Source organism: Myzus persicae, unplaced genomic scaffold, assembly GCF_001856785.1.
Source record: "Myzus persicae strain clone G006 unplaced genomic scaffold, MPER_G0061.0, whole genome shotgun sequence".
Classification (NCBI taxonomy): domain Eukaryota; kingdom Metazoa; phylum Arthropoda; class Insecta; order Hemiptera; family Aphididae; genus Myzus; species Myzus persicae.
In genome coordinates, this window is record NW_019102619.1 from 472,603 (window position 1) to 493,850 (window position 21,248).

A 21,248-nucleotide genomic window follows, 5' to 3' on the forward strand; every position below is an offset into this window, starting at 1 on the left:
TATTAAAATATACGTTATTTTATACACTGACTATTGAATACCTGACTAGGTACTTATTTTTCATTATTTTCAGTTTTCACTAGGTAATATTAGTCATATTACGAGTTTACAAAGATAAGTATTAGTGTTATAATGGTAAATGTATTATTTTATTGTATAATATAAAGGAATTTGTAATATTGGTGTAACAGTGCACTGTCTGTATGTAACTCAGTAACTGTGTATGTGTGTTATCCATATTTCGTGTCAACCTAATATATGATAGTTTGACATTTGATGTTTGTATATTCTATTTATGCAGTATTATACACACCATAATTATTATATTTTGTAATATTTTATAACTAGTGATTTAATAAATTGTAATGTTTATACTTTTAATACATTTTGGTTAAATACCATGACTTAAACTTAATATATTTTTCTTATGCTACCCATCATACAAACCAATATTTTGCAGTGTCATTTTTTTCTAGAACAAATGAACATAATCTATTAAGTAACTATAGTTACAACTAATCGAGTTACTTGCGAATCTCTGCCTTCATAGACTGTAAACAAACGAATAATTCTGTAAATCTCTACGGGAATTTACCATAGGTACAAATTTAAAAAAAAATAATCACTAGTGTCGTTGCATGCTGCATTAATATAAATCGTTGTAATTAATGTCAAACTCAATTATTAAGCAACGAAAATTTTCAATAAAATCAGTTTGAATAACCTGCCTTCATGGGACAGCTTTATTCAACTTAATCTTTTAGCTTATAACATCCCTCACCCAGCACATTTGTTTAATCTATTAAAAATACAGTTTTACCAGGGTAAGATGAACAATGACACGTCATAATATTATTATTATTATTATTATTATTTTAATAGAAAATTTACAATCTATATTACATAACACAATAAGTAAAAAAAATGACTGCCATAACACTATATAAATAATACAAATAACACATGAAGCACAAGCACAAGATGAGGGAAATCATCCAGCGATGGTACCCTCCAGATAATATTATTTAAACTAAAATATATTTTAAAATTGAGTTAACTGTGAACATGAAAGTAAAAAGTTTGAAAAGTCAAGGAAATATTTTTATGTATTGACAGAGGTTGTTGCACAGATAATTTTTTTTTTCTTAGTCCAAGAACGATGTTGAGGGCGTTTTTATTTAGCAGTTAAATCTGCTATACTGTAATGATAATATGTTCTATAATCTATATTCTCTTATTATTAAGATAATCATCGAATTAGTTTCCATAAAACAAACCGCCTTATATAATATTTTATTAACATTATACATTTCGCTCTGTAGTCCTGCAGAATCTGTAAAAATATTTTCTGAATGTCATATTTTTTTTTTTATCGTATTGTCGACACAAGAAATATCGCTTTTCAAGCACGGTTGTTTTGGTCAAAAGTAGTGCGAATATGCCGGTTTCGAGTCCGTGCAGACACCGTAGAACAAAACGTGACACAATTCGAGGAATAACACGAGCCGATAATACTACGTGCAGGTTTTCGACACGAAACAGACTGCTACGATAACGAATCCCGCGTGGATCGTCGGCGTCAATAATTAAAGCATTTGCTGCTGTGTGTGTAATTTTGTTCGACTCCAAAACCAACGTCAAAGAGATAAATATTACTGTTCGAATCGTTAATTAATTTAAGTTGCAATGGTCCTGAGAGCCAAATGCGTACACACGGAGACGTATTTGGTGATTTGTTAAGGGGGGGGGAGCACTTTATTTCGGCACTTATATATTGACATATTTAAGTTTATAATCATTACAACTGCAAAATATATAGCATAGTACACAATTATATAATCGTTATTATGATCTAATCTAATTTTTTAATGAATAGAAATTAATTTCTACTATAATATCGAGCTTTGATTTATTTATTTTTTAATATTTTCTAGTCATGTACTGATTGCTATACTGCCTATTAAAATGTAATCAACAATAAAGTTTATTTTTCTCTGTTAAATTTGTTATTCCCGTTTAATGTATCAACATATATCAAATTAATTGTTATTGTCAAATATTTACATTTTTTAGGAGGGAGTGTAAAAAAAAATTAGCACCAGGGAGTGAAGTTGCTGAGTGCTTATATAATATACAATGCGTACACGGTATCAACACATTCGTAAATAAATTGTTATACTACGCTTTTGTGTTTAAATATTATTACGATCTCAAAGGGACATCGTGCTAGTCTTTATCACAACAAGTATAATAATAATATTAATAAAAAAAATAATAATATTATGTTTTATTGTGGCATGTAGACGCCATTGTTGATCACCATTATATTGTGCACTATAAATATATACGACTTTAAATTAGCACGCACCCGTCGGTAGCCCTGATTTTAATACTGAAATATCTATTGAAAATTGTTTTACAAGTTAATATATTATGATTTAATTATAATACCAATAAACAAATACATTTTTGAAATGTCCTCACTACATATTTATTTCGATCAAGCGTGGCTGATTTAAATACAAATTAATTAAATATGAATATCAACTCAATTGTGGTTTGTGAAATACGTGGTACGTAAAGTGTTAATATTGAAAATGAAACATATTTGTGATTTATGCTAAGGAGGTGAGTTATGAATGACCATACTGAAAATCAAAACTAATAAGGTTCCGTTAATTGTATAATACACAAATAGTTCAACAATTTGTTTCAGTTGTACAATTTCTTTACGATATTATTCTACTTAGTTTTGTGTTTCCTCTACCTATTTAAATTCACTAGTTCCGTCATAAGAATAACAATACATAAATATGTTTCGCACTGTCACGTAGTTTAAACCATGATCAATATAAAACATTATAAAAGTATTTCTACAATGATATTGAATATCATGTTATTATTCAGTTGTGTATCATTATCGTGCAAAATAATAAAATTACTGAAAACTGTTACTTATTCAACAGTAAAAAGTTAGATATTAAGCGTCAAAAATAATACAATCTTTTATTTTGGTGTATTGAATATGATAACAAGGTGGCCAATGGAAATTCTAATAGATATCGTTGTAGTTGTTATTCCTCAGCATAATATTATTATATCAATTTCAATGAGAGAGATATACTTTTTTGATACTATAGCATTGGTCAACAAATGTCACGAATTTTATTGGGCCCGCCGCGCCAACAGGAAATCTATTTTTTTTAATTATTAAGTTTTCTTATAATTTGTTATAATTTGGTTTTTTTAATTTTTCCTCGACTTTCTTTGATTCAGCATATAAATTGAATTGTATAAACATCAAAACTTCCTGAGTTGCTAATGTGGTGCTCCAAAAATATTAAATGTTGACTTACACTATAGTATATAGACACAGAGGAATATTATATTAGGCACAAATTCATTTCTTTAAAGATTATTTTCAAAAAAACAAGACTATGGAAATAATAAAACAATTTAATCTTTAAATTAATTTTTGCCAGAACCTTAATTGCTGTTTTTGTTTATTGTTTTCCAACAGAGTAGGAACAAAACAATTTCATTGCACGAGTTACATATTTTATCTATGGTGTTTTTGAAAAACATTAATCAATTATAAGAGCAGCGTATATATCATGACATATCTATTAATTAGTATAGATTATATTATTATTTGAGAAAAACATATTATTTACTTTGGTGAACGGAAAAAGAAAAAATTGTCTTATTTTTTGAATTACCTACCGGCAAAGGGTCAATTACAAGATCAAGGTTGGACCCTCTACAACTGCCGGCTTCGACTGTAATATGCGACATCGTGTATATATGTTTAGCACGTTCACTAGCGTATTGATAGTCCGACCAATTGATGTCGTCTGCCGAACGACCTTTGGCTCAAATTTCTTTATAATAATATGTGTGCGTGCTTACGTGTACGACATTATCATTTTTTTTTGTTTTTAATAAACCACTAAAGTTCTAATTTATATTTCTAAGTTTTCATATCACGTATATAGAATCGGCCAAACCTTGCCACCTGCGCAAATTTGCATTCCCATCGTGCGACTGTATTATAATATATTATAATACCTCTCGCAGCGTGTGTACACATTAACGAGTTTTCCAATAATTCCTGTAATAGATGCACAATGTTTATGATCGATTAATCTACAGTAAGTGTATACCAAGGTCACAATCCTTCCCGCATCAATGGCCCATTTTAATATGCGAGGCGTGTAAGCGGAGAATCTTCGCGCCCGGAAGGTAGGCAAACAAACGGTTAACTACGTACAACTATGTTGCGTACATAAAGAAATTCAAGGAAATATGATATCATTTGGAGTCTAATACCTGGCATTATTGTTTTAAATCAAACGAAAATTTGATTGCGGCGAAGGTAGTTTGTATTTTGAGAGAACAAGTCTAGTATGCTATAAATTAAAATATTATATCCACAGGATGAAAGAGACGAACATATGTTATTAACATATTTTATCATGGTAATATTAATAATATGAAAAAAAACATCGAATGCTTCGATTATCGTTTTCGACGTATTGCGAAATAACGGAAATATAATCACAACATTGAATTTTATTGTGAAATTCTTAACTAAAATCATAATATTGAAAATACTAATACGTTGGAAATAAATCTCACAATTCTTATTATACTACTAAAGAAAAATCATATTTACCTGCAATCAAAAAATTAAGCTCGTCATCTAAAATGATCAATTTATATTATAAAATTGCAAGCGCATTGTTAGTTTTTTCTTTAAGGACAAAAACGATGCAACGATAAAAAGTAATATCCTTTAATAAGCAAATAATAACATTTTTGTCCACTGTAAAGACGATGGTCAAACTGATTTAATTTAGCATTTTTTTTATTAAATAAGATTACGGTTCACACAAATAATTCATAGTATTATAATACAATATACATAAAAAGAGATAATAATCGAAGAAAAAACTTCAAACATGAAGGGCGTGTACTGAATTCGCTATAGGTTGTAGGTAGAGTTCATTTTTAAAATAAATTACACAATAATTATTGAATAACACAGCATCATTGTAAAATATGTTCTATTTATAAAACTACGCCTTGTTAAAAAATGTTTCGTGAGTAAGACTAATTAGATAAACATACAATATAAAACCGTTCATTACACAGAGCTAAAATCTACAAATATTAATTAAATAACTTTTTTTTACCTCTCGTCAATATTCTTGTAAATTTGTTCGTAAAAATAGTCAACAATTCGACAATAATTTATGTTTAAGAAAAAACTAAAGTTAAAGTCTTAAAAACAAGATATAAACTTAAATCATTTAATTATGCATTCGATCTGATTAATGATCGGATGTTTTAGTTCTAATATTAATTTTTCTTTTGGAGTGTCTGGTAAATAAATGTTTGACATAAAACAGTTTCCATAGGTTGTAAGGTATGAAAATTTGAAGGAAAAAATCTCAACTTATAGATCTATAAAATAATATATAATTCTCTAGTTCTCGTCCTAGCTGTTAAATCCCTTCGTACTGCAGATCCTCATATAGACGAATATATTGATACATCGACCTCGCGAGACTGACCGTGAACGCGATGAACAACTCATACCATTATAACGAACCATGACCGGCGTGTAAAGTAGATAATAATTACAATACAATAATATGTGTGTCGTGGGATATTGCACAAATAACCTCCTATCTCGGCATCCGACTTGTATAATTTTTTTTCCAACCATTATTATTATTATTCTTTTACCTGTTCGCAATTGGCTTTTGTGTTTTTTCCCTCGTCGTCATCGTCGTCGTCGTCGTTAAATTCGTAATCGCCGTACATGGAGGGCCAGGCCCTCAACGACATGGTCCTGTTAAAGTGTTGGGCCATAACTCGGGTACGTGGACCGGACGACGAGACGCGGTGAAATAGACAACCGAGTACGATTGATATTAATATAAGTAGCTGACAGACGCGATTCACACGAAAACTGAGTGTATATTGATTATACATCAAATATTAGAATATTAATTGATGTAGTCGAAACGAGGTCGCTCCCCGTCTTACATCCATTAGGACTGGCGTTCACTCGTTTATTTGGGTCAGGGTGAAACGCAAAGCAAAATAACCCAATCGGAGTAGGGGATGCAAAAAAAAATAGAAAAAACCAAACATCCCAAACTTGGACTGCAATTTATTTAATTTATTTCTTCTCCTCAAACACACTATAATACTTCATAGACTTGGCCAACCAACGAAGTTAGTCTTGACTACTGACCAGGTAGAACAAATTATAACAATAGTTTCTATTGAATCTTTGGGCATAAATAATGACTCAGTTACAAGTTTCAGTTATGTAACTATAGATTACGTTGTAAAAGTTACGAGTTACGTACACAAATATTTAAATACGCTTATTATATTTTTAATACATGCTTGTAACTGCGCTTATTATCGAAATCTAAACGGAATTCGGCTTTGGGAAAAAATCAGGTAAAAGTCTTCGATACTAACTACATTCGGGTTCGAAAACTGGCACTACAATACACAGTTAATGAAAGATATTATGAAACTTATAACATCATTGTTGTCAATAAGAGCCGTTCTTCTTCTTTTACTAGTCACTAAACTAATATCAATCTAACCAAACAGTAATATTTGATATCACTAAGAATTATAGTTGGTTAAACGCAATTCGAGTAACGTAACCACCAGTCCCCGACTTAATATCTTTACAGTTAGAAATAAAAATAAAATTCTGTCTTTAGAAAAAAGTGTAAAGAATAACCTTACCTGTGGGACGTATGTGTTCTGCGGCGTCCGGATTTTGGCGGCGGACTTGAGGTCCTGGAGGAACACGTCGTCTTCATCGTCGTCGCGGTCGTCATCACAGTCGTCGTCGTCGTCGCTGCTCAAACGCTTTGCGGACACCTGTTCGGTGGCCTGTTTTTTCTTCAGTATCTGATCGATAAAGTTTGGCACCGTGGGCGTGGCCAGCCGGATGTTCAGCTCCTTCTGGCTGTGTATGGCGGCGTCTCGGCAGTGGCGACCGGTTAAAAAACCGTTGTTGGACGAGGCCGAGGCCGACAGTTGGGTGCCACCGCTGTTGCCCTGCCTGAGGAAAGCGTACTTCTTCTTCTTGACTTTGGCCGCATGGCTGTGTATGAGCGCCGCAGTCGAGCCCACCGTCGTATCCACCGAGGCGTTGGACGACATTGTGGACGCGAACACGGACTGCTCCGGCCTGGACCTGTGGTGTACGCTGTGGATCCGGGCTCCTTCACCGTAAAGCTCGGCCACTTGGTCCTCGCTGATGGGCATGTCCTAGACAGACAAACGCGATAGTATTAGTGGCGCCGCGATTGTAACAAGTCTCATGATAGTGCGAAAAAAATATTCGTGTCATGACCGAGGTATAATAATATATATTATTATACAATATGCCATATTGCAATACAGTGTGATCCCTTTTCAACACTCTCGGCGGCGTTTGGAAAAAGCTGGTTACGGGTGTTAGGTTTAGTTATAATTCTGCCTATGAGGTTAGACTAAATATAATAAAAACTAAAAAGTTCGGGTCAAGTTTGCGCGGATATTGGGATATTAACTAACCTTATATAGGATTACCTTGCTGCAGCAGTAATCTAACATTTTCCGAACTCAGCGATTGCATATTATATAGTGTGTCGTTGGATAAATTAATCACCCTGTATAGAAGGTGTCGATAAGACGGTGGCATTGTTAATCAGCCCAAATACGTATACTTACGCATGCCGCAACGATACGTATAAAACAACGTATGACGGGGGTTCGTGCGTGTTTTCGATGATCTTATCGGTCATAATAATATAGTATAATCGAGTCCTCGGAACAATATAAGCGCGATATCGTATCAGCCAGAGAACTTATGTTCAATATACCTAATACAGTAATATGTATGGAGTTTCGCCAGTGTATTTGAAGATTATCATCGCCACCTCTCCGCGATCCCCCCCCCCACCCCTCCCACCAGACTATCGACGAATCGGAAGACGCGCAGTCGAGCTGACTCGGGAGTATATTATTATTTTGCAATATTCGTGTCGCCAAAATGTATAAGTTATAATTGAGTCGCACATACCAAAGGCAGAGACAAGGTACATTGTAAATTTGTTCCGAAACGAGCCGAGAACAACACGGTGGTCGCAGTCACACTATAGATATTTTCATGAGATGATAATAATATATATTATACAATGTGTATGAACATTTTAAATAAATTGTTTACTAGTATAAAATACGTCTTAATAAATTTGCAGAGTAATTTTAAAATACGCAGACAAATATTCTCAGGCAATAACACTCGTGTCTCAAAATAATTATTATAATTATTACAGAAATTAATAATTATATACCTATTATGCCCGCACGTTGAAATCGGTGCAAATTTAAGATCCAGTATTAAATAGGTTAAAAAAACATCACATAATTCTTGTTTATATTCATTGCAATTTTATGCTACCCGAAAAAATATTGTTTGTATATCAGACAGATTGAAATATATGCTTGATTTTTAAAATTAAACGTGTATGGTTTATATTTTATATGTTTCCCGATTGTTTGAAAATTCGATAGATAATTTCTACTAATTACGATGTATTATTTTTTTGAAATCTTCATTTAGAAAATATACAATTTATGATCCAAGGCACAATACGCATATGACAACAGATAAATATTTTCATTTTTGTATTGTTAGTTTAATATAGATCACCAATTACATTTAAGTCGTCCTGGTAGGTTTCCTGGAAATGTTAGTGAGGGGGATTTTGGATTAGAGGTCCAGAGTGTGGAACTAACCTGTTGTGAAATATTTTATAAAATGTTTTTGTTTCTTCGTGCATTGATTTAAGTATCAGTAAGGGGAGGATCATCAGAAACACCATAAGGATATTTTCTACAAAGTCTGAATTTCATTGAGATTTAGTTTTTTGGCATTAGGTACCCAAAAGTCGGAGCCTGTAGTTTAAATATTAGGTTTGAGTATTGAGTAGTGTTTTGTAAATGAGTAATTTTGTTTTTAGGTTTCAATATTCATTTTTTACTAAGTAATATTGAGTTTAATATGCGAAATCTACTGTTCAAGCAAATTCACAATTTGCAAATTCACAAATTCAATTATGGATATGATATGCCCAAATTAGTCTGCGATCACATCTTAGCCAAGATGACTTGACTGTTTATGTTTTGGGGATTAAAGAGAGTGACCTTAGGACATGGGTGGATGCCGAGAGTAAATGTGGTATTAGTAGACTTTGTATGGATAGTATTATAGTAAATATTATGATGTCGGTCAAAATATTTAGAAATTAAATGATACATATTGTAATTTCATAATTTTGTATAAAGGTTATCAACATTATTATAGTACGAACCCTGAGAATAGCTTTTGACTTTGATTGCATATTATATTACTAGTAAATGTATAGTAATATTGGTCTATGATAATTCAAATAAAATGATATCAATATTAATTTAATTAATGCTTCTAATACAAGTGCAAAATGACTGTGTCTGATAATTCATCAAAGTAGCAACGTACAGTATAAGTTTTAAAAACAAAAACGTTTAATTAAAATGTTCTCTTCTTATCAGAAAATAATGTACCTACACAAAATAAATGGTAACTGTATTACAACTGTTAACCTGCGATCACTAAATATGTATACTGCATAGTATGACTTATAACTTTTTAAACAATAAATTATCGGTTTTCCGTTTCTCTTTTTAGAAAAAATGTCACTAAAGCATAACAAGAATAGCACACAGTATAGTTTCTATGCCTAAAATGAAAATGTTTGCATAAATTATGAAGAAAAAATGTGCGAATTTTATATTTTATGTTTGTATGTTTATATATTTGAATATACGATAAGGTTTTCAACATAAATTATTAAAAAAAATACACATGAATATTGAATATATATATTTTAAATTTCCTTATTTTTAGATAAATTATTTAAACAATGACCCAAGTCACACAATATTATACTCATGTTCATGCATGTAAACAATGACTGTAGGTACCTATGTCTGAAGTGCCATATTGTATATTTACTCAAGATAAAAGAAACGTATAGTATCTAAGTATTAAAAACTTACATATAATAATTTACAAATAATATAAACACTTAGGGGTAATTATCACTTTTTATTTTGCATATAATTTATTAATATATTAATTATTAATTCATTTCACAAATATTGAAATATCCTACGACTGTAATTTTTGAAAGTTTTTGCAGGTATTTTGTATAAATTGTTGAAACCAAATAAAATGTTCAATACTTAATTGTGTTTTCCTTGGCATTATAATATAATCCAAAAATATTTTTGTGAGAAAAAGTGCATTATAAGTTTTTAATGGAATTCAACTTGAAAAGCGAGTTAAAAAAAAGTTCAAAAATATTGAATTGTTTATTTCACGCATCTTCCTTAAAATATACTTCCTGCAAAAGCCAGGAATATATTTTTTAACCATATGCACACATTTTTTTTGCAAAATATGTGATATACATCACAAATTGTCCTTCGCAAAAAGAAAACGTGTACATACATTATTATTACAATAAAAAATACAAAATTACAATAAACCCACAAGCGAATTAACTCAAATTTTAATAAGCCTTACGTGCCAGAAACATCCGGATATAGATTATGTTATATACATCATGAAAAAAACGTCATTATCCGACCGATAGCGTGATTTATATTAAAGCGCATACATATAAATCTATTGCGGAGCGTTTGACAGATGCTGACAAGGACGACGCGTATAAATAAAAATTGGAAAAAAAAAATTCAAAACGATATTGACACTGTTTTATACTGCACCGTACTTAAAAGTTACAACCAGAATATATAAGTATTATAGCTGTTTACACGCACACGTGTGGTTTTGGGAAGAAAATATAATATGAATTTATTTATATTGTTACGCAAGATTCGCGGAAAAGAGTGTCTTTGACATTTCCGTGAAATACACTGGATTTTATAAAAAAAAAAAGAATTGTCTTAACAAATTTGTCATGATTATGTCAATCTACACATTTACATGCATTCATTTATTCTAGATAAACAATATTATTATTATTTCTGTACAAGCGTCGTTATACAGAGCGATTACACAAAGTGTCAGAGTGTTACAGTTCATCATGTCTGAATGAACGATTTTCAGAAATTAGAATATTAATTTGCGACTACGAACGAATGGTGGGAATTTTGAATTTGAATTCGTCCACACCAGTTTGATGTAAACATTTTAAATGTCCACACTAGTTTTATGTAAACATTTTAAACTCAAAATCTTCAACGCAATTGTTCTTGTGCGGCTTTGCTCTTGAAACCATAGTGTATATATACTGCAGTATTATGTATGTGAGCGGGATCGAAATTTTACACGGTTAGAGGTCGGATTATTTTATCGAACAATTTCTCAGTCTACGATGATAACGTCTTGCATAGAAAGCTGTGTTATCGGGTCCCCATAACCCCGGTTATGATTTTATTATAATATAATGACTTCTATTGAATACAATTTTTTATATAGGGTCGGAATAATAAATAAATATAAATGTACACAATATGTGCGTATATCGATACATAGATACATAAATATATCAAACGCCCAAATGGGTAAAAATATAAATCCCATGTCCCAAAATCATAAGAAATTAATATTTGTAAATATGGCGAAAATTGTACCTCGATTCCAAAAAACAAAAAGATTATTCTAGAATTTCAAGTAACAAAAATATGAATTATTATAATTCATTACTGAAATAAGCACTGATGAAAAATATTTGTTTTCTATAATATATATTTTAAACGCTGTGTATGCAAATTTCGCTCACGTTGTGTTACAACTTAAAAAATCACAAGTTGGTACTTATTTATGTGCGAGCATTTTAAACCTGCTTATTTCTTACATACAGATAGATTTCAGTCTTAACAGTTTAAATGTTCAGTAGTTCATAATATGCTATGAAAAATATTATACTACTCCGATCACTAAACGTAGAATAAAACGATTAGGTTCTAATATTATTACATAATGCACATTTTCAAGCATGACGTATTGAACATAATATCGAATTCAAATGAAATAATTACAATAAACCGTACAATAATCATCTTGAATAAATAAATTTCGGTAAATTGTAATAAAACGCAATCAGTTTTTAATTTAGCTTCAAAAATGTGTGTATAACCTTCAAAACCTGCTGATTTCATATTATTTATTTTCGCCCGTTTATGTACAGAATTGAGTATAGAAACATGTTAATGATGACATATTATGTTTTAACGAGTATACAATACAAATGGATTTGCTAATAGCAAGGAAATTTATGGGCGTATATTATACAAACAAGGAAAATCGACGTTGAACTTAGAATATATTATAATATATATATATAGCACCTGTATTATATTTTTCTCGTTTAATTTATCTGTGACACTTTAATTTTAAAAATTGAGAACATAATAACAATAAGAGTTTTTTGATGGAAATGTGTATAGTGTATAATATTCTATTATCTGCATATTTTGTATAGAAAAGAAGATAAAATAATATACCCAGGAGAAATAGATTCAATAACTACAAAAACGGTTATACCAAATGTAAAACTGTGTTATTATATTTAAAAACAATATTTATTTTGTGATCATAATCCATGCACAAATAGAAAAAATACATGCACATTGGCATAAGGTTTACTTTATGCAAGTCTATATAATATGGTTTTTCATTCAACACGTAGTATACCTAACCCGTGGGTGGTTAGTGAGTTACAACCTAACCAATTTGATACTTTGTATGAAGTTATAATTATATTTTTACTTTAAAAAATGTAGTATAAATTGTATTTAAAAACTAAATTATCTATTGATATTATCAAGTCAATTAATTAATGTCCTATTATAACTTTAAGTTTTATTAATAGCACATACCTGATTTTATTATCACCATTATGTAAAATATATAGTTTATAAAGCTTACGAAATTGATAATATAAGTCAATTAAAATAAATGTCTTAGATAAATTATATATAAACGAAAAAAAAATTGAATGATTTATGGTTATACATGCATATATAAGCAAATATTATACATGATAGTTGGGTGTAGGTACTGCTATTAAGTGCAATGTATATCATTGCATAAGTAATAACATCATTTATAATTAATTATTTTAAATTGTAATTCTGAAACAAAAGGTTTAAAAGAAACATTCACAATTAAGCAAATAACGAACAAGTTAAACATTTAAACTAAGGTATATTTCGTGTAAGTGAAAAGATTCCCTGAATTATTTGCTCAGACTTTTGATTTAAAATCGTGTAGACCGGAAACGATCGCAGATAAGCGCTGTATCAAAAAGTCTCAAGTAAAGTCCAACAAATCGTATTATTACTGAATTTATTAAAAGTGTATGGTAATACTGGCGCTCCTCGATAATGCAGACTTAAAAATATGATTTAACGCCTACTGTAAATTAACCCTTCCCCCCAAAAAAAACATTTTAAATTTCCAATTCCAAATGCATTTAAACATTTACAAAATATGGACAATTATAAAAAAGCAAGGACATTGTATAATAATAATAATTAATAATAATAAAATATGATTTTTATTTACCCCCGCGTGTCACGACTTCCATTTTTATGATTTCGGTGGCGGTCTGTACAGGGTAAATTGTGTAGGCAGTTAATACGACGCAAGAAAATAATATCGCCGGACACTCGCGTAAGTTCGACTGCAGTCTGTTTGCAGAAAAAACGACGGAAGGAAAAAACGTATTTTGACTTTCTAACGACGTGACGGTGGCTTGCATGATGGTTTCATGACCAATCGAACGATATCAAACATGTATATATATAATAATATTATATCAAGTTTATATGTTTATATATAAAAAAAAACTAGATAATCGAACGAATATAATATGTATATAGGAAGTAAAAATAATATAATAATTATAATATTCCGTGTGTCTCGGTCGTGTATAATAAAGCGTTTGTATATTATAGTATAAAAAAACCGATCGGACCGGACACAACACGCACACGTCTGCGACGAATATATAAAAGGTTTCGACTGACATAAAAATTGTCCATTAGCATCTTATAGAGGCCGGTAATTAACGTACTGATTAGAGACATTTTTAACGTTTATACACACACACGATATACATATTATTATTATTATTATTATTATTATACATATGTGCGCGCACCAATTTGTCGATTATGTTGCAGAGATCTTTCACGCGTCTGTCGATTTTCGCCAAGATAATAAAATGAACGCAATATTTTTCAAGTTATAACATGTACGATGTACCTACACCAATACGATTGACCGCGTCTTACCACTAACGTTAGTAACTCGTCTTATATTGTTTTAATGCGTATTTATAATGTATTATTTTGAACGATAATGGCAACAGTTGTCTCCGAGCGGAAAGTCGACCGGAAAAATCAACACGACGACGGAAACAGAATTTCCGCGAACCGTTCGTGGTTCGCCTCGATGGAGTATTATATACCATGATTTAGGCATCGCTATGTGGAGACCGCCTTATTAGTATATCAGATGGTCGCGTACGCTCGCGTTAAACACATAATATACAATACCTACGACATATTATTTATTATTTATATAATTTAATATTAATCACTAGATCGAGGTAAAGAATAATAATATAATATAACACTATCATTATTATCGTATTAAATAGGTACAGTTTCGATTTAGGTTGGCAATACGAAGTCACACCGTCCTCCACACGTTGTATCGGTCGGCGGGTCCTGCTGCAGCTCTAGTACGATCAATTAGCAACGACGACGGGTACAATTACGTAGTGGTTAAGAAACCGAATTGAAAGCCACACACACGGTTGTGCGATTGTAGTGCGCGAAGCTCGTATAAAACGTCGGTTAATTGTATGTGTTTAGATCGTAATGATAATAATAATAATAATAATAATAATAATGATAGAACTGTGTCTTGATTTAAAAACTTACGATCGTGAACGTCATCTGCTGAGTCGCTTTGTCTCCGCGACCGCGTCTGATCCAAGCCATTTTTGCAATGTTGTCTCTGTTTTCGTTTATAGTGTATGCGTATAATGTTTAATCGCGATGACTCGACACTGTCTGTAAAAACACACAGTCTCACAATTATTATATTATATAAAAAAGGTACAATATACGTAGCATGTATGTACTATATGCTTGAATAATAAATACTATAAAATTATATGTAAGTACTCGAGTCGTTGGCGGTGCTTATAAATTTTGGTTTTCACTCTTGAATTCTAATGCAGCTAAAATGTATAATATATAAAATATTATATATTAAGACCTAAGTGGCATCAGTTTGGCGCGCAACTTGTAATCGACCGAAAGTACCGACACGTACGGATTGCGAAATCCCATCGAAAAAAAAGCTCCGGCGTTGATCGATCGCGGTGCACTGCGAAAGCGATGTGATCTATACAAGTCGCCGAAACCTGAGCTTTATATTATATATATACACACTGACCGCACTCGCGAAATACAATATATATAATCGTTATGTGTTTGGTTATACATATATAATATATATATATATGTATATTTGAGTGTGTGACGTGTACCTAAATTGTATTATATTATAATAAAAACAAGCGTAAGACGTATGACGCGACTTGATGCGAGCCTGATGAGTACGTAATACAGCGAATGATGCACACGCGAACGTACTTATGTGTAGGAAAAAAAATTGCACTACTATACTTCGTATGTATATTAAATTGAAATATATAATATCACTATCGTGCAGGTATCTCTGGTATATATGTGAAAAAAATGCGGTCGCGGTGTGTATTATAATATAGTAGTAGAGTGTGTAATACTATTGCAGACGGTGCGGTGTGCGGTGCGTGACTGAGAGGAAAATACGCGTTCTCCGCGGTAGAGTAGGGGGTGTGTGCAGCGTAAAGGTACTCGGCGTGCCAACAGTGTATGGGCATGCCGCCGCCTCGACCGCGTAGAATACAATATATATATAAATATATATATATATTATTATCATTATCAGTCAAACCGGTTGCCGCTGAAGTTTGTCGAGTGGGGGCGAACGGGGTGGGGGTCCGTCAGACGCTCGACTGCGACGGTGGGAGGGCGAAGAGGGGCCGGGGTCGAGGAGACGGGAAACGCTGGGTTATCACTATCGCGGTGACTATAATATTATGATAACCGTGTACGTCGACGACAGGTATATTAATAACGAGATCGGAGAATCGTATTTTGTCGTCATCGCTCAACGAAATCTTTTCCATTCATCTCGACGGCGGTGACGCACCGTGCGCAGCTGCGGTTCACGGACTTTCCCGTAGACCGAATCTTCACCCCCACGCCAACCCCTCCGCAACCCACTACAAGTCGCCGTACCCTATCACACGGCGGGACCCGTTTCGGACGTAAACCAGTGTGCAAGTTCTCCGCGGTATTTCCGAGGGAAACTAAAAAATAAAAAAGCACTAGGTCGTGGTAGCGATGGAGGGGTGGAATTATTAGTAGGCGGTGGGAAACTTATGTCGGCCCATGAGCGACGCGCTCCGTATAATTATAGTATAACCGTGAAATCGGCACGTCGCAAAAAAAAAAAAAAGAAACTGTTATGCGAATATTTCGCCATAAGCCTGCTCCATGTTTTTGGACCGTGGATTTTCCCTCGGCAATTATCGTTTATCGTCATAACCATTATTATTATACATTTATACATCGTTATGTATCTACAGCGGATTACGGCGGCGTGCCGTTAATACTGAGTATCGCGTTCGGCGTTGCACGAAACGCCAAGACATGGCGCCGATGACGACATCATCATTAAGTCGTCGTGTATCGAACCCGCGTCCATTACAACAGTACCAATGTCGACTTATGCCGTTTGTGGTATACCGTAATCATTGTATTGGTCAGTACAAAATGGTAAATATCTATATTTTCGAACCACCTAAGGTTAATTCCGAAATAGATTTCTTCCGAGGTGTCGTGCGCCCATAACTGTATTCATTATCCAATGTACGTGCCTATAGAGTATAAACTATAAGTTGTACTATACAGCGGTGTATATTATAAATTAGGCTATAGTAGCAGTAGCAGCTAGAGTACAAATGTACAATACATAATAATTTATACTGCAGCTACCGTTCATACGTTATTAAATTCTGTAAAGGCTTTTCAATTTAAAAAGTCCTGTTCAGTACAATTAGGCAAGAAAAGTAGATCAAAATATACCCATAAAAATTCAGACAAAATTTAAAAGAAATCATTAACCATTATTATATTATTAATAATACATCAACTGAATAACATGACTTATTTTTTTTAGTTAATGTATTATCGACATTTTAGTAATTGTACAAATATTAAAGTTAAATCTCATTTTTTATCTGTTTCAGTTGGGTATATATTTTATTGTGTAGGTACAATTATTATTTGTGTAAAACATAACAATTATTTAGGACACAGTTTAACACGTAAATAAACTTATAATTGAAAGAGATGAAAGGGCTCTGAGAAGATCTGAGTAAACTATTGTAGATATTTAGGGTGAATGTTCTAATAATGCCCTGTCTTAATGATTTTATATGTATATCAACTGCAAGAAAGAGTAGGCTTTTACGAAAATACTTGTCATTTTTTTAGCATAATATGTTGAAAAAAGCGTAAGGAAAACCTACTGACGACCATCAAAAATAAAACTAATAAGTAAAATCTGCTGCTGCACCATTCGCTTCATTATACCTACATTGAATTTCAAACGAGTTCAAACGTGGTAATTGCTGAATTAATGAACTCTATATAGGTGATTCATCACGGTGTTGTGAAGAAATGGGTTCCGAGCGCATTATTATAATATACGTAGAAGTCTTTAGGTGATCGTTTTAATTCTACCTACTGTATATTATTATGAAGATGATGATACTTGTAATAAACGATGATAATCACAGTTCCGTTTTTGAAGTTTATATTATAACAGTTGATATATACAATTGTGTATATAGAACAATAAATCACATTGCTCTAGAAAACTTAAAAACCGTGCATAAATGAATGTTGAAGTTTTTTTTTCACTAGTGCCTTAAAAAATATACGAATAATTTTTACGGAGTTAAAAAATACGGTTATATAAAAACAATGCGTGCGTTATTATTTACACCTTTGTATTTGCATAGATTGAATTGAATTTGTTAACTGTTGTAAGCTATTTATAAATGTAAGGAATTTTAATTAACTTTTTTTAAATACTCAGCGGCGAGTCATTAACATTGTCTCTGAGTTTATAGTAATGGTAAAATAATAACCATACAATTCATTTTTGTACATTTGTTTTTGTTTTTTACTATATTATTATAACTATATAATAATAATAATATATAATAATAATTAATAACCTTTGTATTTTGTTCGATTCTAAGAGGAGCAATAATGATTTTCTTTTTTTTCTTTGTTACGTGCATCGTGCATGTGAGATGATGATCATTATTTTGGATGTAAGCTAAAATTCTCTAAAATACATGTGTAGAGAGTAGAGACGTATTTGTAAATATATTAGAAATTTATAGAGATACGAATATACAATAATAATAGTTGTACAGAGTTGATTTTTAGGATTTTCTGAGAATTATTGATGCATCTCAAAAAAAGAAAAAAACACGAACACAATCACTGACAAATCTGGTTGGGTATAAGTTTAAAAATAAATTGTACACAAACAAAAAAACAGATTTTTATTGTGTGGTCTAATGTAAAAATCGTGTATTTGAGGTTTTGACAACTATTTAATCACAACTGATTTCTTGAGTCATGGTATCGGGGAAGAGGAATCTTTCAAGTATAATAAGTATAGTATACAAGTTATAGAACCATATATACACAAAATCATTGTTTATCAGTTTTTAATAACTTCGCATGATTAAAATTCATCAACATTTTAAATGTATGATGGGATAACTGTAATATATATTGTACTAAATACACGAATATCTCCACCGAGTATACTTATACAGTTGTGCTATATTATAAATATCTATTATCTAATGTATTAAATAGAATTACAGATGTTTTGTTTATAGGTTTTTTTTTTGTTTGGGCGTTAGTTTTGTTAAATAAGGGTGAGATTTCGAGTACGGGAATTCGGGAAACCATACACCAAACTTCCTACTCGTTTTTGTCCCTCCAGATGGAATCCATTCAATAGCTGAGAAAAAACTGCGCAGTTGTAGTCGATACACTGCTCACATGTGTCGAAAAAAAGGAAACATCAGCAGTGTATATACGACAATGCACGAACTGTATAGAAATTTAAAAAAAAAAAGGTAGTCAAAGTGAGTACCGCTCTGTTGAACATTTTATTGTGTTGTGTGGGTCACTCTAATGGATGTGTTAAATTTGAATTCAATGATATAACAACATGTTGTACCTATACAAAAACCGATTCTGAGCAAAGACGATTTGTCAGCCTATTTATTACTAAGTAATTTTACGATATTATTGTTATTAAAATAAGTAATATTTTTTCCGCAAACATTGAGTTTGAATATGTAATTGTGTGTTTGATTGAAAGTCATCCTTTAAAAGTTTCAAATAAAATGTTTTTTAATTACAAAAAAATAACTAAAAAAAATGTTATTTTTTATTTAAATATCTAATTTTGTCCTAATTTAAACTTGAAATATCTATAAATCATAACCATGTTCAAATTATTTTTTGGTTACAGCTATGGTATGAACTACTTATATGAAAAACCCTATTTTAAATATTCAATGTTTACTTAAAAATTTAAAAATTATATACATTTCTATCTCAAAATAATTTGCTTGATTTCATGACTTTCATGATTTTAACGAATTTTGTTAAAATTGTTCCTTTAAACACTTATACAATATGATTATGAATTTACTCTCAACTTTTCTAATTACACCAATAAAAATTATGAGCAAGGAGTGTATAAAATTTTAAAATTTTTTCGACCCATCGAACAATTATTTATCGACAATATAATATATCCAAAACTGGTTTTGCGTAAAAAGTTACATTCTTACTTAATTTTTTTGCTTTTGTTTTTCTCTGCATTTTTTAAAAAACTTGGAATTTTTTATTTTTGACTAAAGTATTAACTAGATTCAATTTCCTACCAGAAAAAATGTTAAAATTGAAGCATTTATATTGCCCAAAGAACCCATAATATAGTTTGACACAACATTTTTTTTTTTTAAACACGTGGCGTTGTAAAATCAACCGCTTCGCTCAAAATCTAAAATGCACCTATAACTGTAACAAATATTTGTATTATATACATAGCTATTGTCAATGTCATGGCTATAATTGTATAGTTATGAATTATGATTTTTATAACAGTATTAGTTAACTACCAAAACCTATATTATGGAAATTTAACATAGCTATTATTAAACCTTCTAAACATTCTTTATGTGGTATGACTCAATGACTGTTATATTTAAAGAGGGTTTATCAATAACATACCTAATGAATGAATTAATATTATTGGTAGGTTATTGTAGGTATAGTGTCACATAAATACATTATTATATCGAATTGAACAAACGTAAAGAACTTATAAATAACAACTTCAAATACGTTTTATAGTAATAAATTAAAAACAAATATTTGAAAAACAGCCAATTTTTTTATTATGTCGATTATATTGAATTAAAAACAAAAACTTCTTTTTGAACTATATATAAACATTTATGTGTGTGTATATATAAGTACGTAGTCACCGTAAGTAGTTGGTTTATCTTGGGTGATATTACTACCTATATTACTAAATATTAGTATAATTTAATTTGTATTTTGATTATAATTACGACAATCAAATGATTATTTCTTGTAGGATAAATGTAAAATGTACGTCACATAAAAACTTTTTTAGTAGGTAAGTGTTATCGAATGAATTAATTTATACACGCTAATTAGATATTTTAATAAGAATACATTGCTGGTTTAATTTCCCACGATCTTACTAATTGATCAATTAGAACATTTTGCATTAAATGAGTTTATATTCATTGAAAAATTTAATTAACACCCTGTTTTGGGCCTCAATCTAAACAGCTTAATTTATATTATCAAAAAGGCTACATAATTTATATGTACAATAAATGATAAATACGTTATTTAATTATAAATAATACATTTGAAAAATAATA

At 31.1% G+C, this 21,248-nt stretch overlaps 1 protein-coding gene across 5 annotated transcripts in view; it reads right to left on the reverse strand.

Annotated features, from left to right (window-relative positions):
- The window catches only part of LOC111032699 (facilitated trehalose transporter Tret1-like), a 50,683-nt gene that overhangs the window by 19,579 nt on the left and 9,856 nt on the right, over nt 1–21,248 (reverse strand). For 2 of the 5 annotated variants that reach the window (XM_022313137.1, XM_022313135.1), the window contains exons 2-3: nt 15,052–15,183; nt 6,781–7,311 (exon numbers count right to left, since the gene is read on the reverse strand). In XM_022313137.1, coding sequence (XP_022168829.1) covers nt 6,781–7,311; nt 15,052–15,111 — 591 coding nt within the window. In that variant the 5' untranslated portion in view covers nt 15,112–15,183. Of the gene's footprint in view, nt 1–6,780; nt 7,312–13,666; nt 14,124–15,051; nt 15,184–15,276; nt 15,983–21,248 lie in introns of those variants that run through there. The other 3 variants (XM_022313136.1, XM_022313134.1, XM_022313138.1) reach the window with 3 other exon arrangements.